A 26,660-nucleotide genomic window follows, 5' to 3' on the forward strand; every position below is an offset into this window, starting at 1 on the left:
TGTTCAACACACTCAATACACGGCGCAGTCAAAGACTGTGTGGTCTGTAAGTAACTCCAGGGACACTTTTTCCGCCCAGTCCGCCCTTGATGTGAACTATACAGCACTCATTGAAGGCAGAGGTCTCAAACCCACGGCCCACCACTGATTTCTTCTATGATTTTACAATGGCAAAAAACATCCTTCTCTCACCTTACCTTCTGCTCTTTATCTTTCCTTTCAGACCAATGGGGATGAACAGCAGGCCGCTGCTGCCTGTCAGCCAACAGACACCAAGAGGAACAAAGCCGGGAACTTTCCTACAAATATCTGCCATCTCAGTTATTTTAGCATGTCTGATTGTTGCTCACAAGTCATGAATGGTCAACAAGGCATGAAAGCTTTTACCCTGTTGCCTGTATCCAGTGGCTTCCACCTCTTTTATGGTGACAAACAGCGCGTGGAGCCGTTATATTTTGACATCTTATTCTGTGAATTAAGTATTTCTTTCGACCACCCAGAGCTGCCGGCACAGTTGTCGGTACATTAGAAACACTCACCAACACGTTTGGTGAGTTTCATTTTGTTTGTCCATTTTGAAGAAAGTTTGTTCTACAACGAGTTAATAAGGTAAACGGTTTCATTTTTCTGTTGAAGTAAGTTTAAGTGTGTCCTGCCTTTGACCGTCAGGGACTGTACCCATTTCCCGTGTGTAATACAATTGTAGTTTACAATCAAAGTGGATGCCTGACCAAAGTCCCGGCAGAGCGAGGCTCCTGGTATCTCACTGCACGTGCACCGCTTGCGGCACACCTTAAATGTTTGTAAAACCACATGACTTTCAGTTATATTGTCCTCCACAACTCAACAATGGACAAAACAAATAACCACCTCTAGGATGAGTGTGTTCTCAACTGTCATCCTGATACATTATGCGTTTACAATAGTGCATGAAACAGGAATGCCATCCGTACTTCTGATGCTCCTTTATGAATCTCAAAAGCAATCAATGTGAAATCAATAAAGTAAATTGTGTTTTGTTTGATAAAACGGTTCGGAAATCACTAATAAGGAACAAAAACTCCTGAATGGAAAAAATAACAGAGGCTATAAACTCTGAGTACAGAACAAAAAAAGCACTTCATCCACAGCAGATGGACACAGATTCTATTTTGGAATAGCTCCAATAGCAGCAGGAACCATTTATTAAACATGTTAAAGTAAATTCAACAGTTTATCAATAAAAGTCTCCCATGGATTAAGGTGATGTCACAGAGCGTCGTCTCCAGGGCCCAAAGACAGAGGCCACTTGTAACCTATGCCATTGTCTGAGCTGTCAGTCCTCTGCGCTCCGGATGGAAGGGAACACCATTCTTTTGTGCCACGTTATGCAACACAGCACCGGCCCAGGTAATCCTGCACACCTTAGATAAGATCTGCTTTACATGTCCTCATAGGGAAATGTATGCTGGCCTCTGTCCTGCTTTTCCACAGTAGTTCAAATGACATCACCTAACAGTTTGCATAAACACAAATTCTGTCAATGGCAAAATATTGTGTGTTGGAAATGTATCATGAGTGCTTTATTCTTAAAGCTGAACAGTTCATCTTGATCGAGTCTGAACTGTGCCATGCAGATGGAACAATAACAGATTAAACTTGATATTGTTTTGAATGATTTTCTTTTGTATTCTTTCTGTATCGCTTCCTCTTGACTCTCACCCAAAAAACATTCACCAGACACACCCTGGACAAGTCGCCAGCCCATCACAGGGCAGACATAGAGACAGACAACCATTCACGCTCACATTCACACCGACGGGCAATTTAGAGTCCAATTAACCGAAGCCGCATGTCTTTGGACTGTGGGAGGAAGCCGGAGAACCCGGAGGGAACCCACACTGACACAAGGAGAACATCCAAATTCCACACAGACGGACCAGCCAGACCAGTATCCGAATCTGAACTAAAGTTTCTTGTCAGACCTCCGAACCATCTGTGGGGATGAGCTCTGTCCGTTCAATTGTATTATTCCAAGTTTCTGTTTAATAAATGCTTAAAGACATTCAAGGTTTCACATCACATTTGTTTCCACTGAAGGAGATTCATAAGGTTAATTCATTCCCATCACATATTGCACAACACCCTTTGCCAACATCCTACATTAGGTGTTGGTGTTGAGACTCTCATGGAATCAATGTTTAAACAGGTCCAGTCCTTCAAAATGAAACTGGACAGACTAAACCAACCCGAGGGCCGTGACAGCCAGAGGGACAATGGAAGTTGGAGCTCACACTATTTTCCAAGCCTGTAGTAATAGCCTGCTCTGACATTGCTTGAAGGGACTGGTAAGAATGTAATATTGTGCATAGTGAGTCCTATTTCTGTGCCGATACAGAGTACAGTACAGAATTTCTCTAAGGGGATTAATATTAAAACTCAAAAATAGTGCATGTTTCTTGTTTAAACTGTTCCTCACCTGATCACTCTGTGGTTCTGCTCACCTCCATAGACTCCCAGCATGCATAGAAAATACAATCTCTGTTGCTGTTCGACATGACCGTCCAGCTGAGTGCATCGTCAATATGATCTCATAAGATGCTTTTATTATGTCTAACCACCAGCTTGACACCACCCACCACTGCTTGCTCAATCATTTGTGTACCCTGCACCCGGGCTGAATACATGGAGAAATAGATCAAGTTAAGCTGGACGTCGCTCGCACGGCACCCCAGAGCTGTCAAAATCTGAAGATTGTAAACATGCCAAAGCAAAACAGCCATCCTTATGCATACCCAACGTCCACAGCTGGAACTATTTATAGCACCAGAACTGTTATTTACAAATCACCTAAATCATCAGCAGCAGTGATATCTCAAGTCTCATCAAATGAACCCTGTGTACACATATAATCCCAGTATGACAATGAAAAAAACAAAAACATCTTGTAACATGGGTTAGGTTGCTCTGTCTTCATTCCTTAGCTTGATCACCCGCCCCCTCTGGTTGCTTCCTTTGGTTAGCATTGTGCATGTCATTGTTCAAGAAGCAAAAAGCTTCATTCGCTTTCACACAATCTTCTAAAGGTATCCAGGAGGGCAACAATGCCTTAGTTTATGCAATCAGGCTAGGATTTATTTAGACAATGGCTAAATTGTACAGTACTCCCCATGATCAAACATAAGACACTGAGCATTAAAGGGGTTTCCCATGCAGCATTCAAGGGGTATGCACATTTGTCCTTTTTAAACACCAGTTCATGTGTGCAAAGGCGTGCACATGGTTTTGTCTGTAGTAGTTTAAACATCTCGCAACAGAGCACCATGCTTACGGCTAACTAGTTAGTCCTGGTAATCCAGTTAGTCCTGATCATGGACAGGTGGTACCTTCGTGGTAGCTCCTCCCATCAGTGAATACATGGGTGAACGATGACATGGATAACATGGGGTCAGAAGACTAGAAAAGACAAATACAAGTATAGTCCATTCACCAAGAGCAATCAAACATTTTCTTAGCTTCACACACTTTCATTAGACACTGGATTGTTCATAAGTCAGTAAAAATGTTTAACAAGGCACAAAAGTCACATGATTATCTTGCATATGAGATCTAACAGGTTAAATAACAACAATTATTCCTCCTACCAGAAGAAGAAAAATTCACTGCTCGGTTTGGTGTGGAGTTGTATTCAGCTTTGTTGAGATCCTGATTTTGTTGATGATCACCCACTCCTTCTGCCCAGCTGTGACTTTTATCCGGAGACAAGAAGAGCTAGAGATATACTTTTTGTCCATCTCTCGCTTTTCAAACCTCCCATTCTCTAACGTCCCCACTGACTGGAACTCTTTACAACTCTTCTCGCCTTTCTCTGTGGTAATCACATCACGGCCTATCTCCACCTGAGCTGACTCTAGGAGGTCTTTGCCCCCTGACCCCGTTTCTACAAAAATCCCTGTCACTACTGCAGGGTCCGCGAACACTGCAGTCAGATAACTTCCATTTTCTGGGGAGCGTCCCCAGAAAAATCCCCCACCATCCCAGGCTAGTTTGGGATATTGGTTCTTGTAGGTGGACATATCAGAATAAACTTCAGCTGAAGGATTGATGTATAACTCCTCCTCAAAGTCCTCGTCCTTTAGCTTGTTGTATGTCCCTTGGAACGAGGAGAAAGTACCTATGTGTTGGAACAATGAGGGTTTGAAAATGATTGGTTCCTTTTGTGTTAGCAACTCTCGGAAACGAAACATTAACCAGTCGCAAGGCATTTCCTGGTAGAAGAGGAAGAGAAAGCGGGCAAGGAGAGGAAGATGGGCGGATTTGTAGAGTTTACCAATGTAGCCGAGGACTGAGAATTCCAGCATTGCCCAAGTGGTTTGCTTCGCTTCTTGCTTTGCAACGCACCTCCTGATGGTGGAGAGGAAATTTTTTGCGGCGGAAACGTCATCCTCCAGCTGGAGGTAGTATCTGCCAAGACCGGCACTGTAGTGGATCAGGAAGGAGTAATCCAGGTTCTGCTTGGAGCGGAACGATACCCTGTCTGGAGCATCGTTGTAGTTCCTCTTTAGACCTGCATGAAAACCACAGAGGCATGTAGTGTATCAGTGTCCAGGCTGCAACCTCCAGTTCTGAAAGGAAGCCTTAACCCTGCATAATCAAAGTCGATGAAGAGAAGTCGATGCCTCATGTGTTCAAGCTGCATCCTCTCTCCTGACCATGAGGGGGCGCCTCCTCTGGTTGTATAGAAGTATATGTTTCATGTGTTAAAGCTGCATCCTCTCTCCTGACCATGAGGGGGCGCCTCCTCTGGTTGTATAGAAGTCGATGCTTCATGTGTTAACGCTGCATTCTCTCTCCTGGCCACCAGGGGGCAACTCCTCTGGTTGTATAGAAGTATATGTTTCATGTGTTGAAGCTGCATTCTCTCTACTAATCTCCAAGGGGGTGACTAGAAGTCTATATAAAAAGTCTATATAAATGACTCTACTTCTCTCTTGATGTATTCCCTCAGTAAACATTGTAAACATGACTTTATGTCTCAATCTCTTCTTCGATAGAACATGATGTTCATTTTGTAAATGATGGTCCATTTAGAGTCAAACAGATCATAAAGCAAGCGATGCTTTAGGGCGGGGCTACTGTGATTGACAGGTCGCTACAATGTCTGAGAGTTGACCATGTGTTTGTCATGGAACTTTAACCCTTTCATAGGGTGATTTTAGTTCATGAAAGATATTTTTTAAACTTTTGGTTGACTGAATATGTCTCCTTCCGAGTTTGGTTGTACTTAGCTTCACTTGTGTCACTTCTGGTTCCAAAAAACAAGATGGCCACGGCCTCAATGCTTAATTCATGGCTTCAAAACAGCAGTCAACAAACCAATGGGGGTCGTCACTTCTTGTATTCTGTCAGTATCACACGTCAAGCAAACACTGGCATAGATGTGAACGAATGTGTACAGAAGTCGGATCACATGTGCTCCTACTTGTGTACACAGTACTACACCTGTAACAGAAGGGTACTGGTCCTGAGGAACATGGAGTACCACCAGCTGGCCCTGTTCCAGCTCCAAGGCAAATGCAGTTTTGATCTCCATCACTGTCGTGACTCTCCAGCTGACATCAAAATCTGCCAGCAACACTACCACCACCATGGAAGAGCGCTCTTCAGGAGATGACTGGAAGAAGAGGGACTTCAAGGTGGGGATTAGATAGCTGCCCTTTTTCCTCTTCACTGATGATAATCCAATGGATAAATACCCTGAAACACGTCCAGGCAGAAAAGTGCAATGTTCAGGGGTTTTAAATATCATTCAACCACACTAATCTGTTGAGTGAGCATTCCAGTGGAAGCTTGTTACTAATGGTTAATCATGTTTTGATCTATCATTCATCATGAATCTCCCTTTTCTCGGACCCTTACAGGCTGCAGCTGAGAAGAATGAGGGCACACTATTGTCATACGCGCCCTAAATAATACAATACAAACATGTAATTAGAGTCAGATTTACTTGCAGCCTGAATTATGTCTTCAATATCTTCATATTTGTCTGATTACAGAGTCTTCGTTTGTAAATGATGCAATGTAGATGTTTGTGAATCAGCTACAATCATCAGCTAACAAAAATATCCACATATTATGCGGTGAATATTCAAAGGGTATATTGCCAATAAGTGCAAATAGAAAAGCAGGTCACCGTGAGTGTGTAACAGCTTGCATTTTATTTTCAGCTCGTACGATGTACATGTATTTTTGCGCAAAGTGAACGACCATCACATCAATTCATCTTTCACCAAAACAGACAAAGTGTGTAACTCACTCTGTTTAGTAGATGGTTCCCCAGCAAGCACCTGATAGGACACATTGAGAGGCAGGAAACCGCCCTGCTCCACCCACGACTCCGTCACCAGCCTCTCTGCTTGCAAACGCAACTCCTTTGGAATCGGATTATGTGAAAGACTTTGGCCCTGCAAAACAAAGACATCTACTGGTTGATTAATTCATTACAGTTGTGACACTGTATTCCACAGACTGAAGCATCAAACAAAGTTAGCGATGTATTGATCTGGCTTTTACAGCCCGGATAAGGAAACCTGGGCCGAGTGCCAGCATTTTATTTCCCTCACTGTGCGAACGAGCCTCTTTACATCAGCCATGATTTAAAAATACCTTTCCCAATGTTTTATATCAAAACATATTCAATTATTAATAAATCATACACCAGATAGTCAATGTATAATACATTATTAATTATAATTCATGTGTAAACTTTTTTAACACAAATAGGTACTCACAGCAAAGAGGAAGTTGAGAAGGAACAATGCTCCGATGAGAAGCACCACTGTCAAAACATTCTTCTTTGAAATACGTCCCATTGTCCTGAGACACACACACACACACACACACACACACACACACACACACACACACACACACACACACAGAAAGAGTTAATGACTGGACCAGGGCGTTGCAATCGAGCTTGTGTCTGTATCCACATGCTAATAATGAAAATTGTCTCCATGTGTCCGATATAGTTCCCTGTGCTTTGGGTATCGGCCGATATGAACGTTTAATTCATAAAGACTGTTATTATTTATTATTTAAATGTGAGGCAACATCATACTTGACTTAAACATTGCTTTCTAATGTTGTAAGTAAAAGTACTCGACAATAGCAGAAGTGGTAGACAATAGCAGAAGTGCTAGACAACAGTAGAAGGACTAGACAACAGTAGAAGTACTAGACACTAATAGAAGTACTAGACACTAGTAGAAATACTAGACACTAGTAGAAATACTGGACATTGGCAGAAGTACTAGACAATAGTAGAAGTACTAGACAATAACATAAGTGGTAGACAATAACAGAAGTGGTAGACAATAACAGAAGTGGTAGACAATAACAGAAGTGGTAGACAATAGCATAAGTACTAGACAATAGTAGAAGTACTAGACAAGAGTAGAAGTACTAGACAATAGTAGAAGTACCAGACAATAGTAGAAGTACTAGACAATAACAGAAGTACTAGACAAAAGTAGAAGTACCAGACAATAGTAGAAGTACATGACAATAACAGGAGTACGAGACAATAAAAGAAGTACTAGACAATAACAGAAGTACTCAACAAAAGTAAAAGTACTAGACAATAGTAGAAGTACCAGACAATAACAGAAGTACCAGACAATAGTAGAAGTACATGACAATAACAGAAGTACTAGACAATAGTAGAAGTACCAGACAATAGTAGAAGTACCAGACAATAACAGAAGTACCAGACAATAGTAGAAGTACTAGACAATAGTGGAAGTACTAGACAATAGTAGAAGTACTAGACAATAACAGAAGTACTAGACAATAGTAGAAGTACTAGACAATAGTAGAAGTACTAGACAATAGTAGAAGTACTAGACAATAGGAGAAGTACTAGACAATAACAGAAGTACTAGACAATAACAGAAGTACTAGACAATAGTAGAAGTACTAGCTGAGAAGGTGTCCGAACAGGAATGCTGGTCCAGAATGGGAGTACAGGACTCACCAGTTATTTGTGTGCCGCTTAACAGTGAAAACTGTCGGTGACGTCAACCCGCGGCTGAACTTGATGCCAAAACAACGCAGGGGCAGCCCGCAGCGCGTGACGTGGAGCAGCAGCTCCCGAGCAGACCCGAATGGAGGTCACCCGTGGGTCTATATTTAGGCCATGTGTTGACACGCACTGACGGACGCGGATTTCGCTTGAGTCCAGGACCAGTGTCGAAAGGACCCGGATACTTTAATACCGGGGTCCTGCTCTGAGGTTTGGTCCGATACCTGCGTCATGGGCTCAGAACCCGCCTCCACCCAATCTAAACTATGTTACCGGTACCGCATGGAGGGGGAGTGGCCGAACACATGACTGACAGGGCAGGTGTGATAAGCGAGGCGACTAACGGTCCAAGACAGCTGGACCTGCGGAGCACGCGCAGTATGAGAACCAGAGTCCACGTGCAAGGGCGGAGCGTCTCAGCACTGGTAGGGAGAGCTTATAATCAATAAGAGTGGGAAGCACAAGAGGTATCACGATACTACGATATTGCAATATATTGGGTCTTGCAACTTATTACTGTTTTAATTGGAAATTGTCTCCGAAGGAAACCGTTGCCAACCTATTTTATTGAGTAAAATAAAGATTTAAGTGCCATCCAGTGGGTTGGAAAAACAATTGACTTGGTCAGTCTAGGACCAACAAGATAGTAGTACTATAGATAATTTACTACGCCTTACACTGTAAATAAGGAATGTCTATGTGTAAAATACAATACTTGAGGGATATAAACAATAAGGAGAAGTAAGCCTTATGCAATTGTGTGTTCGTATCATGGCTGAAAGTCACATTTGCATTACACTAATCAATAATATGAAATATGCTCTGCAGCTTTCGAAGAATGCAAACTAACTGCATTACACGTCTAAAACCGCATGAGACAATGGCAGGACGGTCAATGCTTGCACCGTACCTGAGAGGACCTCATAAAGGTTATCCAGGTGGAGCCATCAACCCAAGAATACGAAGCTGTGTCCAGAGATTAACGTTTACATGAAGCAGTATTTCAGAAGGTGAAAGGTGTTGCATAACCACAGAAGGCAGTCCAGGCGAGTGGGTTTACCTAAAAACCTACAAGGGGGGAAGGGGACGAGCCAAGCACCTCACCTGGTGGTGCTGACCACGCCCACCGCAGTGAAGGTTGACGGGGAAACAACACTGGTACCACGTCACACACTGTACCAAGGCGGAGCCACCTGAAGCAGGACCGGAGGACGTGGGAGGAGCGGAGATCATGGAGGCCGAGCCGAGCCAACCACAGACGCGATCAGAAGCAAGGCGTAAAGCGGTCTACACCAGGATCCCAGCAGCCCAACCATGAGGGAGGAGGGGTGGAGTCATAGACTGCGTGGGACAGATTCCTCTGTGATCTACACATGCTTTAAGTCAAACTACGGAGGCTACAAGCCCCGGCAATGAAACACATTGCCCCAAACTCCCTACAGGACCGCGGCAAAGAGGCAGTACACGTCTTGTTGTGGTGAACCCAAAGGAAACCGCCCCAAGAGGAAGACGCGTGTAGCCTTATGTAATCTCGTCGCTTGCATCAATTTACAGGTTTAAACTCCTGCGTAAATACAGCATATTCTGCCATTGACTAGTCAAGTCACTCTAAAGTGACAGTAGAAGAGTGTAACCCTTATGACAGGGCATATTTGTTGCTTACATGATATGATAAGAATAGATAACCTTTAACGACGTCCATGGACGCCTTCCCAAAAAGAGAACCCACAACATCTCATGCGATCATCCACGAGGTGCTAGTAACCTCTTGCGTGAGCGGTTCCCCACTGTACGCAAAGTACATAAGCCAAAGAAGATATAAAGAACCGCAGAAAGAAACAGTATTTCCTTCTGGTTGAAGGAATCAAAGGAGCAAAAACATTGTCCGTTTGCGTGAGTGATTTTGATCATAAGGGGGGAATGTTGAAGGAAAATGTTTTAAAGAATCATGTTGTCACGGCCATATACATACATATAAGTGAATGTTTGCCATATTTTATGTTCGCAGGTTGTGATATGGTTTCCATATGGTTTCCATATCACAACCTGCGCACTTCCTCTGGTGAAGAGTTCAGGTGTTTCGAAGCAGTCACTGTGACCTGGGGCGCGTTCAAGTTCTGGCCCAAAGGGAGGTTTTGAGCGGGAAACCAGAGTATGGGCCACAGGCTAGCATAACATTGCATGTACACACTATTGTCTAAGAAATGATTGGGGGACTTGGTCAATAACAAATGACGAGAACTATGTAGTAAGTGCCATCTGATTGAGTATTTTGTGGGATCTCAAGTCAGATTCAAACCACAGGACCTGCAGCAGTAAGAGCGGTTGGGACACTTTTGCCTGCAAGGGACAATCGTTTTAACCACAACAGTACAAAATGTGAAATATTTAAAGAGGAATGTGTGAACGGTTTGAAGAGGAACGTTTGAAATGTTGTATGTTCTAATCTGTATATTTTGTTAACTTAAATTTCAATTCTGGTTCACAATAAACATGAAAAAAAATGTTAACACTTGAAGTTATTAAAAACAAACTGAGTTTTATTTGAAAGCGTCTTTTTTAAGAAAATGTTAACACTCAAAGTATTTTTTTAAATGACCTTTTATAAAAGTTAATAACTTTTGAGTGTTAACATTTTCACCAACAAAAAAAAAGACGGTTACAACTAACTTAATAAAATCATGGAAAGGATTTCCACATGATTAAAATGCTTTCTTTAAGCATTAAGCAATTATGTTGATCCAACTTAAAATAGTTGATTAGTGTCAACTTAATTTAATAGTGTTGGTTAAACACATTTGTGTCCAACTTAACTTAATAGGGTTAGCTAAACTCATTCTACATTAGTAAAAAAAACATTAATCAATTAAGTTGAATCAACTCAAACTATTTAATCTGACACAAGTAAATTAAATTAGACTAACCCTAATAAATGAAGTTGAATCAACTCAAGTGAGTTATATTGAATCAACATAATTGCTTCATGTGGAAATCCTTTCCATATTTTTATTAAGTAAATTGAAAGCATCCTTGTTTGAGTGTGTGTGTATTTATATATATATATATATATATATATATATATATATATATATATTTATATATATATATATATATACACATATATATATATAACATTTATATATATATAAACACATATATATATATATATAAACTATATGTTTTGTATATATAATATGACAATATATAGCCATATTACATATACAAAAATAAATATTGTATTTATGAACTCATTGAACAAGAATAAAGACTATTAATTGACATTGTATTGCTATTTTACCTGTTTATATCAAACTCTTACAAAGAGGAGAGAAAATACTGTAATGTGTCAACTATGACAGTACTCAGCTATGCGGACATGAAGTACCAATATTTCTGGTTAATCTGGTTCTTCCTCCAACTGTAAGTTATCAGGTGTTGCTCCGTTTACACTGAGCGTCACAACGTACGCCCAAGGATGCATTTGTTTTTTTTCACGCTTCATTGTCTCATAAGCTGAAGAACCAGCAGCAGTGGTTGAGCTTGGAGACGCGACCACATCCTGAAAGTATATTTACTTTGCTCAGTTTGCGGCAGCAGTTGAGAAGTCGCTCTTCTTCTCTCATCAGCAGCTTGGTACTGTTCAGCAGATGCTGTGTGTTTGTTCTGGAAGAGTCTTTCAACATGAAATGTTTTGTTTGCTAATTTATCAAGCAGACAGGTGAGCAACATCGTTGGCAGTAAAAGCAAACGAATACGTCCACGCAGAAAGAAACTGTCCACTTTTCTCCGTTACTTTCTTTTTTTTTAAATTATTTACCGTTGATAGTTTCCGGAGGGAGATGCTCTGTGAATCATGAGCAGCCAGCTGCAGGCGAAGCTGCCTCACAGAATGTGACGCACATTTTAATAAAACAGATACAACAAGTGAACTTTGCTAAAATCTCTTCAAGGGAACTGTTGAATGTTGGAAAACTCTTCCAGAACAACAACACAGCTAACATATCCATCCTCTCAAGTCCGGCGTAGTGACGCTCAGTGTAAACGGGGCAAAAGATGAGAGATTTAAACTGGAAACCTCACGTCGGGATCAAACCTGCTACCTCACAGTTGGAGGAAGAACAATCCAGCAGGTTAACCAGAAATATTGATATGACTTCATGTATATGTATATATATATGTTTTGTATATATATATATATATATATATATATATATATATATATATATATATATATATATATATATATATATATGTATATATATATATATATATATATATATATATATATATATATATGTATATATATATGTATATATATATGTATATATATATATATATATATATGTATATATATATGTATATATATATATATATATATATGTATATATATATGTATATATATATATATATATATATATATATATATATATATGTATATATATATATATATATATATATATATATATATATATATATATATATAATTTACCTGCTTATAACTATCAAACTCTTATAAAGAGGAGAGAAAATACTGTAATGTGTCGACTAGTATGCGGACATGAAGTCGTATCAATATTTCTGGTTAATCTGGTTCTTCCTATATATATATATATATATATATATATATATATATATATATATATATATATATATATATATATATATATAAAACTTTATAAGCGGTCCCTACCACCTACACCCTTGTCGACGTGGCTCTTCATCTAAATAACACTAAATGACCGAAGACTTTCCGACTGTTCATTTGATTTAACGTCCGCTGTTTGGGGCGACCGGAGCCAGCCGTCCTCCAGACGCACCGTTACCCACACACGCACGAAGTTGAAAAAAATACTGCGCAGGTACACACTGCACGGACAAAAACTACATGAAGAACTTTGAAAAGTGTCGCACAAATGCATATATAAAGGGCTGCTCTGAGAAGCAACGCTGCCGTGAAAGTACAAAGTTCAGTCCACTCACCTCCTCAGTTCCAGCTGCACTCACTCTGCCAGCGACATCCTTATAACCAGACTCTCATGGGGGAGGACACTATGACTCCTGTGACGGGACTCTCATGGGGCAGCAGGACACTATGACTCCTGAGACCGGACTCTCATGGGGGAGGACACTATGACTCCTGTGACGGGACTCTCATGGGGGAGGACACTATGACTCCTGTGACGGGACTCTCATGGGGCAGCAGGACACTATGACTCCTGAGACCGGACTCTCATGGGGGAGGACACTATGACTCCTGAGACCGGACTCTCATGGGGGAGGACAACAGTGACTCCTGAGACGTACGCTCATGGGGGAGGACACTACATACAGGCACCCCAGAGGCCCCGGATCCTCTTGCCCCCCCCCCCCCCCCCCCCCCCCCTTGTTTCTCCCACAGCCCTGCCCACTGTGAGTCTGTGGAACAAACCAGCCGGTGGCCGGTGCTTATTCGGGTGTGTCGTCACTTTTGACCGGTAACCGCCTGCGTTAATATGTACATGAATATGACACTGTACAACACACCTAGCTTACTCATTGGCTTCTCACAACAGACATACTGACTTATTCAAACAGACAAAGAATGCAGAAGGAATCCAAATGTTTTATTACTTTTGAAGTTAACCATTACCTCTCGCCAGCTGTTATAAGGAGAACCCACTCAAAGGACAGTGAGATATGATCTACATTTGAGGGAAGGTATAGACATCTGGGAGCCTCAGACAACAGCTCACAGTGTGCACACAACAAATCAAAGTCATGATAACTTCCCGTTGCAGGGCCTTAAGTGGAAACAAGAAAACTGAAAATAGAATTTTGTGCAGTGATACAGTTCTTGTCCACAATAGTGCCTCCATGAGGCCAAACCCTCACATAACCTGATCTTTTTTATTATGACTGAAGTTGATTCACTAAATGCGTTATGGTTAAATGACGTCTAAAACCTGTGCAGACTCCACTTTCACTTCAATTGTTTCAGCCACATTTTAAAACGTGCAAAGTGAAAATGCTTCTACAAATCATACTTCTGTCTGCGGTTTTCCGAAGTACAATTTGAGACTTGCAGTGTTTGCCGTTGCTTAAGGGCTTTTTAGAGTGACGGTTAGGAAATGAGTGTGGTCACAGAGCGTTTTTGAGGAAGTACAATGTGGTTGTATGTGTCAGTCGTGCATATTTAATTGTGTGTGTGCAGCACAGTGGTGAGGATGGAGAGAAAGCCCTTCAGAGCTTTGTCATCTCTTGGTTGCTGCTTGAGAGTCACTTTTACCTCCTCCCCTTCACCATCTTTTCTCACCAAATCTCTCCCACTTAGCCGAGCTTCCTCTTCTTCTTCTTCCACCACATCCCCATCCTCCGTGCCTTTCTTTACTGCTATTACCCTGCGACTCGCCTCTCCAGTGTACAGCAGCTCGCCGACAATGAGTGTGCTGCCAGAGTGTGCGTGCTGGGTGTGTGTGTACAGGTAGACCCTCCAGGGAAGTGTGTGCGGCGGAGTGAAGGCCAGTGTCTGGATATTGACCAGCTGCATGGCAGCCTGAAGGCTTTGTGGTGAGCAGTAAGGTATGGCTGGGCATTGGATGTGTTCTTCCAAGCACACAGAATCCACCTCCTCTTCCAGCTTCTCAGCACCTAGCCGCAGCAAAACAAGTCAGAGAAACTGATGTCAAGCAGACCAAGTGAAATAGAACAATGAAGTGGTAGAAAAGAAGTGTACTTAGGAACAGTACCTGAGTAACTTTACTTAGCTACATCCCACAACTGGTGATTTCACACGGTTTTAACATTTTTACAGCTGGCCTGTTTGCTTTTGTCAGCCACAATACCTGTCCCATGAAGAGGACGCCTTTGTCATGAAAGGATCTCCTTTGGTTTAATCACCTTGCTCCGCGTGTGAAGCGTGTCGCTGCATCCACAGACGCTCAAACGCCTCCGGGCTGAGAGCAGGGGACAGGGACAGAGTGAGGGGGGCCGCGGCGCTGCAAGCCAGGACATCAGCAGAGGAGGAAGTGAACCCACTGGCTCCGTCTGAGTCTGGAGCAGACAAGGGAGGACAAAGAGATGCAGGAGAGGTAAGAGGGGGAGTTAGGACGGGAGAAGTCTAGTGAACTGAATAACAAGGCGGCAGTATGTCTTGCTTGTTATAAAGAAATATTATTTTCTTATCTGTAAAAAAAACTGCTGGTTTACACACCTTACAAAACACAATAGTGTTGCTATTTCATCATGCGTTAACTGCATGTTTTTTTTTGCACTATTTTTTTTTTTTGCATTGGGAGGGGCTTATCGCTTTAAATCTCTTCCAGACGGCGTAGGTCAGACCTGGGCGTCTTACGGCTCTCCAAGTCCAGCCCGCCTGAGGTCAATCAAACATGAAAAACAAATAAATAAGATGGACGCCATGAATGCAAATACGACAACTCTGCTTTTACTTTGAAGGCGATTCATGGAGGTGCTCGCGCGCTTCCGTTGCCTCACAAACAGGCAGCGTTGACGAATTGAGCCTGACGTGAAAGCACGTATTGTTACGTAGCTTCTGTTCTCAACGAGTGCAGCAACAGGCGGGCAGTCTACCGACAGCCTCCGTGTCCAGATTATCATAACTATTTATAAACTATATATGTATGTACGTTAACTTGCTGTTGCTCAAGAGTGCCTGTTATATTGTTCTGATAACATTACTTTAAAATAAAAGCGCGCAATATACTAGTTTTGACTTCATTATTGAATTTGGCGCATAATGCGATTAATCGCAGAAAAATCACGCGATTGATCAGTTAATTTTTTTCAACTTTTCCCAGCCCTAATATATATATATATATATATATATATATATATATATATATATATATATATATATATATATATATATATATATATATATATATATATATATATATATGTGTGTGTGTGTGTGTGTGTTTGCACATATACTGTATATTCAATCCAAGTTTTGAAGGCCTTAGTCGAGCACGTAGCAACAGCTAAAGAGAAATTCCGATTTAATTTGTCCTCACGGTTATCGGCCCTTGTTGGCTTGTTATACTTTAATAATGTCTTCACTCACCCAAATTAACTTTCTCATCTTGGCTACAGTTCAGTGTGTCCGAGAGGTCCGTGTTTGGCTTGGGGTCAAAAGTCACATGCTCAGGGCTTCCTCTGCTGGCTGGCTCTGTCGCTACGCCACCCTGCCTCAGAGGCTCCAGAGTGTTAAAGCTGGATGCCCACTGAGTGATGGGCTCGGCGGGGCGGCCAATCAGAACGCCTAGAGAAGGGTCTGACCGCCGACCCTGGAGGACCTTACGTGTCTCTTCTATCCCACAATGCAACAGGCGGTAGTAGAGAAGTGCCTGGTCACGCACACACATGTCCATCTCCTCCTCTGGAAAAACAACAAAGTGAGACAATGTCATCTCTTATTCGCTCCGCCACTCTCTTTTACGCCGCACATGCGCGCGCACACACAAACACACACACACACACTTTTATACTTGACACCATGCATTCCCTAACTAATAACTCTTATCTTAACCATCACAACTAAATGCCAAACCACAACCCTTACAAGCATTTGAAGCCATGCCCTATCCATAACTGTAAGTCATAATATAATAATAACTGGTAAGTTAAATCAAAAACACCCCATACTGTTGCCATTAACAATTAACTGTAGTTTTGACACATACACCTCGGCTTCATTTTTCAGCACTGGGTGTTGCCACTTGGTGAGACAGGTCAAAACGTCCTCACTTTTTTTTTCTCACTCTTAAGGTCTAAAACTCAAATTGAATTCTAACATAGATGAGCACGCGCACACCTATGCAGTAGTGCAGCAGTCTTCCGAGCATGTCTTGCGTCTCAGAAGGCCGGCACAGGAACAGCTTCATGGTGGTCGTCAGCAGCTCCATCTTGACTCCCAGAGAGGCCTCGCTCCTCACTCCGTCAATGAACACCTCCAACGTGTACGGGGCGCTGGACACTCGCTCCCCGTACACGGCCAGCAACCACAGCAAGGCTTGTCTGCCCTTCACAAGGATGAAGAGAATCAACAGAGAATTTAGACAAAGTATGAAACACGCTCGACACCCACTGATATGTTTTGCGTTCCTGTCGGTGATCAGACAGTCGCAGGCACCCTGTGGAGTTCTTGAGCAATAGTGTGTGTGATGGCGTGATACGGTCAGAAGGGCTGGATATCCTTAAGGTCGGTAAGCTTTGAGAATAATTGAGTAAAGGCTGGTGTTTTCATATTGAGGTAATGCCACATTAAAATGAAGTAGATAATGTGAAGGCTTCTTCCACCACTGCAGGCCGAGACCGACAGACGCACAATAAAAGAGAAGTGAGAAAGTGGTGGAGACTAATCATCGCTGGATACACTGTATATAGCATCATATTCAAGCTCCGCGCCAGAGACGACTGGGCCGGGTCCCCAAAACCAAGCTCCACGCCATGGAAGACCAAACCGGGTCGGGTCCCTAACACCAAGCTTCTAAACGTTTTATTATAGTTTGTTTTAACCATGTTTTCTAAATTTTAAGGCTCCCTCCACCAGCATGTGATTAACACAGTAATGTTTGGTAGTTCAACCCTGTTTCCTTTCAGAGTACTTAGATTGTGCTTTATTTAAAAAATATTTTTACTTTCTTTATATATTTTTTTATAAAATATAAAAAGGATGTTTGACTTGACAGTGCCCGAAAGTCTTTAGTAAAGTATTTCGTAAAGTATTTGCGGGGACAGGAGTGAGAAAGCCTCCAACTGCTGTTCAGGTTTTATCCAACAATAGCAATGTTGTAGGATTAAGCTGCAAATTGCGCGGTCTCACCTGGCTATCCTGCAGCATGCCCTCGCAGCCCTCGAGAGCCAAACACACAGTGTCGCTGCACTGAGGACACACCCAGACCAGGTTACACATTGTCTGCACCACCGCTGAGGAGAGGGGTGGAAAGAGAGAGAAAGAGACAATGTGGGAACAGGTGTGGCAGGATCGAGTGCTTCTTCTCGACAGCACGTATGCAGTGTGCATGTGAGGATGTGTCACTTGAGTTCTACCAGAAGTGATGTGCTCCTGTTTGAGCCCAAGCAGTCCAGTAAGGATCTCCAGACATCGGTCGCTGTAGCTCCGTCCAATACGACCTGCGTCCAATCCAAACAGAAGATTTTATAAATTAAATAATAGTTAGGGCTGGGCAAAGTTGATCAAATCTAAACTGATTAATCGCATAATTTTTCTGCGATTAATGATGATTAATCGCATTATGCGCCAAATTTAATAATGAAATAAAAAGTATTATAAAACTCGGTTTTCTGAACAGTTACCAGAAGGAACATCTTAATGTTATCAGAAAAGAACAAAACCAGCGTGTTCAGTAGTAAGGGTCCCTGTAAGGGACAAGCCACTCCTCCTTTTGTCCATGTTAAAGATGTATGTTAAAGACCAGCAATTGAATAACTTTATCCAAAAGCAATCAGTGATTTTCATGTTTTCCAGATCAGTTCAGTTCTTCTTCCTTAGTGAGAAAAATCCAGTCTGTGTCGTCTTGAACAAGTGCACCGAACATCTTCTGATGTGAAGAAAGTTCTCCTCTTTGAGAGAAGAGTAAAGATCCAGAAGTGATACTGACTTAAAGTGCTCTGCCATAGTGTCACACCGCGGGGTCAGGAGCTTTGTGTATGCGCGATTAACGTTCAATCTGGACTTGGATCCCGCAGCGCGAGCCTGACTGTCTGTCAGCGCTTTGTGAGGCAGAGCGGCTCGCGGCAGCACTGCTGCTCACTGAGAACAGAAACTACATAACAATGCTTTCACATCAGGCTCAAGTCTGCAAGTTGTCAACGCTGTCTGTCGATGAGGCTACGGAAGGACACACGCACGTACACAAATCTATATGCGATCTGTAAGCGATATGGCGTGGACGTAAATGATTGGTCAGTGACACAGCGTGATTATTAATATGCGCTGTGATTGGTCAGTGGGGCAACGTGACTTCTGTCTACCAGAAAACTCGCTGGCTATACTCAGTAGGAAGGAAGGAGTAAGTTGTTGGAACATATTTAGAGAAGCAAATCACATTTCTATAGTTTTTGCTTGGTGTGAAGTGGCTTCATGGGTCGGTCCACGCGCCCCCGTGCATTGTGTCATGCTGGTGGAGCGGCTCCGCGGGTCGGGTGTTCACGACTGGGACGGAATCCTCACTGCTCGTCTTGAATCTGAGGTCCCACAAACGATCTGAGCCTCCTTTCTTTAATTTCATAATGTAGATCTGTCCCAAACGGTTGACTCTATCTCAGAATTGGTCTTGAACATTAGGGCTGATGTTAAAACAGTATATGGCGTTTTGAAACATTTTCAACCGTGATTTTTTTTATAAATCACAGTTCAGGAGAGGATAAAAATGAGTCTTTCTATTTGAATAAAAAGTAGCTGCTAATACAGCGGATGTTTTGTGTGGGCGTGTTACTGTGAGCGAGAAGAAAATAAGAGGTGAAAAAGTATATTGTAATAAAGACATGGTGAAGAAGACATCATTGTGCATAGTCATGGCACGGCATTATGCTGCCACCTAAAAGGTACGACTGTGTCTTTACCTAGAGCTGAGATAGCAGCCTGAGCAGTTTCTGGGTTGACATCAGTGCAGTATCCTTTCAGCTCGTCCAGTAACATTGCTACATTTTCATCATTGACCAGCTCAACCAGTACCTGCAAACACAACTCGGTTAGATATGTGTGTGTGAAAGAGTTCACAGGGCAACTGTTTGCACACAGTTGCCCTGAGAGCTTAACTGGATTATCACGTGATGATTAAGAATGACATCGTTTCCTGTATGAACTACAATTATCGAGTACAGAAGAAACATTGAACCTGGGGCTAAGAACACAAAGCACTCTCTAAAGATGTGTGTCTTCTCTACCTGTCTCTTCGTGTGTGTATGTGCGTGTGTCTTCTCTACATGTCGGTGTGTGTGTGTGTCTTCTCTACCTGTCTGTGTCTGTGTGTGTGTGTGTTCTCTACCTGTCTCTCTTTGAGTGTCTTCTCACTTCTAGTTGAGCTGAAGACTAAACACAGTAACAGACAAGACTTTGAGCATGACCTCTCTTCTCACTATTACACTACTATGACCTCATGTTTTTCAGTATTTACCCACCGATGAGGTAATCAGAAGAAAAGTGAGTTTTTTAAATATCTGAATATTTTTGAATTGCACTTTTTGTTCAATTTATTTTGAGTTTGTGGATAAAAGATGCTCCTCAATACAATGATTTGGTCCATAGTGCACATGTGTTGTCATAGATTCAGTGAATATTCTCAGCTGAATTTACATCATTTCAGTCACTTCTCAGTAGTTTGACTTTTTATTTCATCGTGCATGAAATCTCTGTTGAGTCTGTTAAAAAAGGCTGAAGTTATTAATTGTTATGTATATTGTATTACCTCGTGTCCTTAAGATGCACCTTTTGGTTTTAAATTAATGGTATTAGTCGAGTCATCTGTAAGGTATACGTTCTTTCTGCCAAAATTAATCTAGCTTCCCTCTTTCAAAGCTGCTTTTGTTTCATTTGAAATGAGTGTGAGGTGTTCTAACTAGTTTCAGTTGGACGATATAGCTTTATTCACAAAACAGTAAATAGCAGCATAGCTGTGAGTAGGAAAAAACCCGCATTGAATCACCTGCATCTTCCTTTGCTTGATGTAAGCTGGCTCAGCGTAGCTGCAGAAGAAACGCTTGTAGTGCGCCCCCATCAGGCCAGGGAGAGAACGCAGCAGCAGCTGGAGAAAGACACAGGCACCATTTTAATCCTCAAAATGTGACACTAATATGACCTCACAACAACACTACTATCACCTCACTACTATGACCTCATGTTTTTCAGTATTTACCCACCGATGAGGAAATGCAAAGAATAGTGATTTTTTTATCCCTGAATCTTTTGGAGTTGCACTTTTTGTTTAATTTATTTAAAATAAAATATGCTCCTCAATACAATTAATTGGTCCATAGTGCAAATTTGTTGTCATAGATTCAGTGAGTATCCTCACTTCTCAGCTAAAGTTATTTAAGCCACCTCTCAGTAGTTGGAATTTTTATTCCATTGTGCATGAAAACACAGAGGAGTCTGTTGTCACAGTGATTTTCATCCATCTGACAAGAGATGTCCACTGACAAATAAACCAATCAACTAGTGAAAAGTGTTCTGCAGGTAATAATACATTGTGTCTCTATCCCCTCAGCGCACACGCACACGCACACACACACACACACACACACACACACACACACACACACACACACACACACACACACACACACACACGCCATGATTCTTACTAATGGTGAGAATTAAGAGCAATTTCATTTGTTCTGTCCTTCGGTTCCATTTGAAAAGGGCTTGGGAACAGAATCCTTGCAAGCTATGTTGTTGTAGTTATCCAATATTGCACATAGTTTGCATGTGGCCATGGAAATAGGAAGTATTTTGCCTGTTTTCAATCATACGTAAGACATTTTCCATACATGATTCTGTTTTCCTCATCATTTATTTAACAAAACAAGCTAACAAACAAAAGAGCAAAGGAACTCCTAATGCTGTTAATGTCCTGTTAAAGAAACCAGAGACAGAGACAAAGAGAGACAGAGAGAGAGACAGAGAGAGAGACAGAGAGAGAGACAGAGAGAGAGAGACAGAGAGAGACAGAGAGAGAGAGACAGAGAGAGAGAGACAGAGAGAGAGAGAGAGAGAGAGATAGATAGATATTACTTTATTGATCCCTGAAGGGGAAAGCGTGCGCTTTCCCAGGTGAATGCTAGTCCTGTACCTCCCTACTTAATGACAAAGTGAAAGTCTACGGTATAAAGTAATGCGTTAACGCCAAGAACGCACATAGTGGAATACTTTGACACCCTAAACATAACTTGGGTTTAGCGCTGACCTGTATGTGGCAGAGGGCCGTGAACCTCGTCTCTCTGGACACGCTCCCGCAGGTGGCGAGCAGGGGTCCACGTACTCGCTCCAGGGCTGCCAGGCTGACAGAGGGCAGGCCGGAGCAGAGGCCGAGGAAGAGGCTGAGCGTAGCCGCCATGACAGGGGCGTGGGGGCTGACCAGAGAGGCGTCTAGCAGGGACAGGATGTCAAATAGCTCGTCTTCTGACTGGGGACGGTAACGCTGGAGGATCCTCAGCACCTCACACTGACCCCAAACATCAGACTCCTTCAACCTAGGAGGACCGATAAACACAGAGAGGAAGACATGTATGATGCTGACCACCAGGACCTGCTCACTCTGTCAGTGGGAACATGGGCTAAAACTATAAATAATAAACTGCGATACTGTTTGGATGGCCGGTGCTAAATGTTGTACGCTTGTATAGATATAAAAGTGCGAGTGTATCCAATGACTTCACACACTGTGGTTTACTTACCAATACCACATACTAGGTCCTGCTGATGGGAATACTCACTATTGTCTACCTGTATCTACCTACCTACCTACCTACATACATACATATGTATCTACCTACCTACCTACATACATATGTATCTGTCTACCTACCTACCTACCTCCTTACCTACCTATGTATCGACCTGTCAATCCACCTACCTACTTTACCCATTTATCTACCTGTATATCTATCTACGTGCATATCTATCTATCTATCTATCTATCTCCTTACCTATCCACCTACAAGTCTATCTACCGACCTTAATACCTACCTACCTACCTACGTATCTACCTACCTATTGACCCACCGATGTATCTATCTGTATATGTGTCTAACTGTCACATATCTACTCCTCCTCAAATTAGTCAGGGAAATGAAAGATACCAAGCAAAATCATTTAGAAGGTACAGGATTGTTACTGCTGAGATTTGGCTGAAAAAAAGAACTTCAGCTGCCTCCATCCATGTCGTTGCCAGAAACTCAATGCTCTTCAAACGCGTCACTCATCCATACATGTACCTGATGAAGACAAACCTGTTTCAACACTTCCCATTTAGGTCGTGGTTCTCTATCATTCTAACCTGTTGAGGAGGTGATGGGTGATCGGTTTATTTATTGCCACTCCTCCCTCCTCCTTCAGAATCTCCTCCAGAGCTCGGAGGCAGTTCACCATCACGACAGGGTCTGGGTCTCTCAGCAGGCCGTACAGCTCGTTCACCACTGCAGCATCTGGAAGAATCGTGCGGATGCATATACAAAGAGCATGAAAAAATCTTTAGGCATGGACACTTCAACCATAACTGTCCTGCGAGTCCTCTTGCCAGTTATTTCTAAAGATGCACCGATATCAATATTAGATGTGGGCCCGATCAGACTCAAGCAGCTGAATGGGGCATCAGTGACAGTGGGACGATTAGATACCATAATTTGATAAATAACAACACAGTACATTGATATATATGTATTCATTTGTTATATTGTAGGAAGCAATGATAAAGCCGGGCTGAACACATAACAGAACTAGCTCCACTAGTGCATGTGTCTTTGTGCATCCAAATTACCCCCCGCAGGGGGCAATTTGGATGTATGGGTATGAATGAATAGATCATTCTTATGTGCAGCAGGCAGCCCCTGTCATCAGTGTATGAATGGGTGAACGATGACTTGTAGTGTTAAACTATGAGTGGTCATAGGACTAGAAAAGTGAGACACAGTACACATCTCCTCATTCTGGTTTTCTGTGTGCACATGCATCTCTTAAACATCTGGGTGTGTGCGTTTTGTGTTGAGACAATGGGAACAAACTTCGAAACAGGACAGCCACCAAAGTGTGTCCTACCTATCTCAGAGTGGGGTTGGAGATGATGTAGTTTAGCCCAGCCGAGAACAGCTACCCGTCGTACGCAAGCGGCTCTGTCCCTCAGTCCTGCTGTCAGAGGCTGCTCCACATACTCCACCAGACTGGGTAACCTGGGAAAACAAGACCAGACCTTCTAGCTGTCACGGGTCGAGGTGATGGCTTGTGCTCAAGATGTCGACGTGCGCCGGCCTCACCTGAGGTTGGTCATGTTCCTCAGGGCCAGGCTGCGCACCATGGGGTTCGGGTCCTGGCAGTCTTTCCTCAGCGTGTTGATGACCAGCAGAGACAGCTCTGGGTTCAAAGTGGCATAGGAACACAGGAAGACATAGACCAGCTTCTTCTGGACTATGTCCACTGTGGCACAGGCTTTCACCATCTCACTGAACAGGTCCGATACATCCACACCCTGTGACATGGCCCTGGGACAGAGAGGCGAACCCGCCTACAGTTAGCCCTACAGAGCGTTCATACACATTTTGACCAATGGATTTCCATGACCAAACATTTTGTGAAATCTCGGTGTATACAATAAGACAATGAGGATTCCAAAGCACCAATGAATGAGAGACAATAGTTTGATTAAAATAATGAACATTTACATAGATGCCTGTTTGTATGCCTGCTTATATTTTGAGCCTCTTTCTTTCAAAAGCATATTAATCATTTCAAACTCAGCGTAAATATACTTCATGAACACATGAATATAACACATTTACATGACTTTAACTAAACTTTTGGGATTTTCTTTATTTTTATTAAGGACTCTTCCAGGCCTGGAAATAACCATTTTAAAATGTCATGACTTTTCCAGGTTTTTCGTGACCGCTACAGACGGGTTGGGCTCTGGTGTGTGTGTGTGTGTGTGTGTGTGTGTGTGTGTGTGTGTGTGTGTGTGTGTGTGTGTGTGTGTGTGTGTGTGTGTGTGTGTGTGTGTGTGTGTGTGTGTGTGTGTGTGTGTGTGTGTGTGTGTGTGTGTGTGTGTGTGTGTGTGTGTGTGTGTGTGTGTGTGTGTGTGTGTGTGTGTGTGTGTGTGTGTGTGTGTGTGTGTGTGTGTGTGTGTGTGTGTGTGTGTGTGTGTGTGTGTGTGTGTGTGTGTGTGTGTGTGTGTGTGTGTGTGTGTGTGTGTGTGTGTGTGTGTGTGTGTGTGTGTGTGTGTGTGTGTGTGTGTGTGTGTGTGTGTGTGTGTGTGTGTGTGTGTGTGTGTGTGTGTTCACCTGACTGCTCTGAGGACGGTGTTCCGGTAGCGCAGCTGGTCGGACTGGACGTGCGGGTTGGACAGAGCTCTCCTCAGCTCCCTCACCGCGTCCTCGCTGCCCAGATAAGGCATGGCGGACACACGCAGACGTTACATTCACAGTAACACCATTCTTCACGCGCACTTCATACTGAGCGGTTCCTTTTTCTTGAAGACTCGGTTGTTGATAAACTGCACACTTCCGCTTTTCTTCTACTCCATTTCGGTTCGGCGTTACATAATATGCTGCTCTCTGCTGGTTGGGGTGAGAATTGCACTCTACCGTTTAACATAACAGGCAATTCAGTGCCAGGGCTGATGATGCTGATGCTGACGCTGATGCTGTATCCAGTGTATCCATCCAGTATTCCTGCTGCGAGACAGTGTTGCCTGGCTCATGATGGAGGGGCTCAATGTATTGCTTTTTATTAAAATCTTTAGCCAAGCCCCAACAAATTTTTTTTTATCAGAATTGGAATCAGTTTTAATGGCCATGTAAGTTTACACATACATGGAATTTGACGCCGGATTCACTTCGCTCTTCGTACTTACATACACATAATATATACATAACAAAACAAGATAAATATAAAAAAAGACTGAAAAGACATTAAAGACAGACAGACAGACAGACAGACAGACAGACAGACAGATAGATAGATAGATAGATAGATAGATAGATAGATAGATAATTACTTTATTGATCCCCGCAGGGAAATTTAGGGTCCAAATAGCTCAAGAAGTCGCACAACATAATATATACATACACACACTATTAAACGGGATTGTCCAAACAAATTAAAAACAAGTTGGGTGGGGCAGAGGGCTAACATAACCAGTAGATAGTGAAGATTTGTAAGGTTAAAACAGTTAAAACAGTGAGTGAGTACTACAACAGTAGTCCAAAAGTGCAGATAATCTGCCTGGTTGTACAGAATCCTTTCCCCACCACTGTAAGCCTCCTCTTTAGCCCGACGAAGCTGCCTGAGTTTAGCAGTGAACCAGGGTTTATTGTTGTTGTATGTGCGGAAGGTTTTAGCGTACACATATCTTCACAAAAGCTGATATATGTCACAGTGTCAGTGAGCTCATCCAGGTCTGTAGCAGCAGCCTCAAAAACACTCCAATCAGTGGAGGCAAAGCAGGACTGTAGCTTCAGCTTGGCCTCCGTGGTACATCTCTTCAAAGTCTTCACCACAGGCTTTGCTCAGCCAGGTGGGATGTAGACACCGGCCAGGATGAATGAGGAAAACTTCCGCCGTGAATAAAATGGTTTGGTCTATTAAAAGTGTTTTTATTTGGGGACTGCACGATTCCACTGTGCACCAACCTTCATTAATATAAAAGCAGATCCCACCTCTCCTTGTTTTCCCCGACAGAGCCAATACGCAATCCGCTCGGTGGTTGGAAGCCCGGCAGATGTAGTGCGCTGTAAGGGATGTGTGCACCCAGCCAGGTTTCAGTAAAGCACAGGTTGGCAGATCTGCTAAAGTCCTTATTAGTTTTCAGGATCAGCAGTTCATCTATCTTGTTCGCCAGATGAATTCACGGGAGCGCAGTTT

At 42.6% G+C, this 26,660-nt stretch overlaps 2 protein-coding genes across 2 annotated transcripts; both read right to left on the minus strand.

Moving 5' to 3' along the window:
* Window positions 1-1,154: 1,154 nt before the first annotated feature.
* LOC137800560 (alpha-1,3-mannosyl-glycoprotein 4-beta-N-acetylglucosaminyltransferase C-like) lies at window positions 1,155-8,099 on the minus strand. The gene is made up of 5 exons (XM_068597802.1): window positions 8,018-8,099; window positions 6,771-6,855; window positions 6,296-6,443; window positions 5,482-5,736; window positions 1,155-4,546 (listed from the first exon to the last, which is right to left on the minus strand). The coding sequence occupies exons 2-5, from the start codon at window positions 6,849-6,851 to the stop codon at window positions 3,639-3,641; spliced, it is 1,392 nt and encodes a 463-aa protein (XP_068453903.1). The 5' UTR covers window positions 6,852-6,855; window positions 8,018-8,099; the 3' UTR covers window positions 1,155-3,638.
* A 5,594-nt stretch (window positions 8,100-13,693) lies between these two features.
* Window positions 13,694-25,285, minus strand: ap4b1 (adaptor related protein complex 4 subunit beta 1). The gene is made up of 13 exons (XM_068597653.1): window positions 25,079-25,285; window positions 24,059-24,283; window positions 23,844-23,974; window positions 23,086-23,233; window positions 21,994-22,279; window positions 20,734-20,832; window positions 19,652-19,763; window positions 18,116-18,199; window positions 17,889-17,992; window positions 16,878-17,085; window positions 16,128-16,442; window positions 14,942-15,094; window positions 13,694-14,692 (listed from the first exon to the last, which is right to left on the minus strand). Exons 1-13 carry the CDS (start codon window positions 25,189-25,191, stop codon window positions 14,238-14,240), a joined length of 2,433 nt encoding a protein of 810 aa, XP_068453754.1. The 5' UTR covers window positions 25,192-25,285; the 3' UTR covers window positions 13,694-14,237.
* Between the last annotated feature and the right edge of the window lie 1,375 nt (window positions 25,286-26,660).

The sequence above is a fragment of the Clinocottus analis genome, unplaced genomic scaffold, assembly GCF_023055335.1.
Source record: "Clinocottus analis isolate CAN_PGR_092001 unplaced genomic scaffold, fCliAna1.0.p SCAF_4, whole genome shotgun sequence".
Taxonomy (NCBI): Eukaryota; Metazoa; Chordata; class Actinopteri; order Perciformes; family Cottidae; genus Clinocottus; species Clinocottus analis.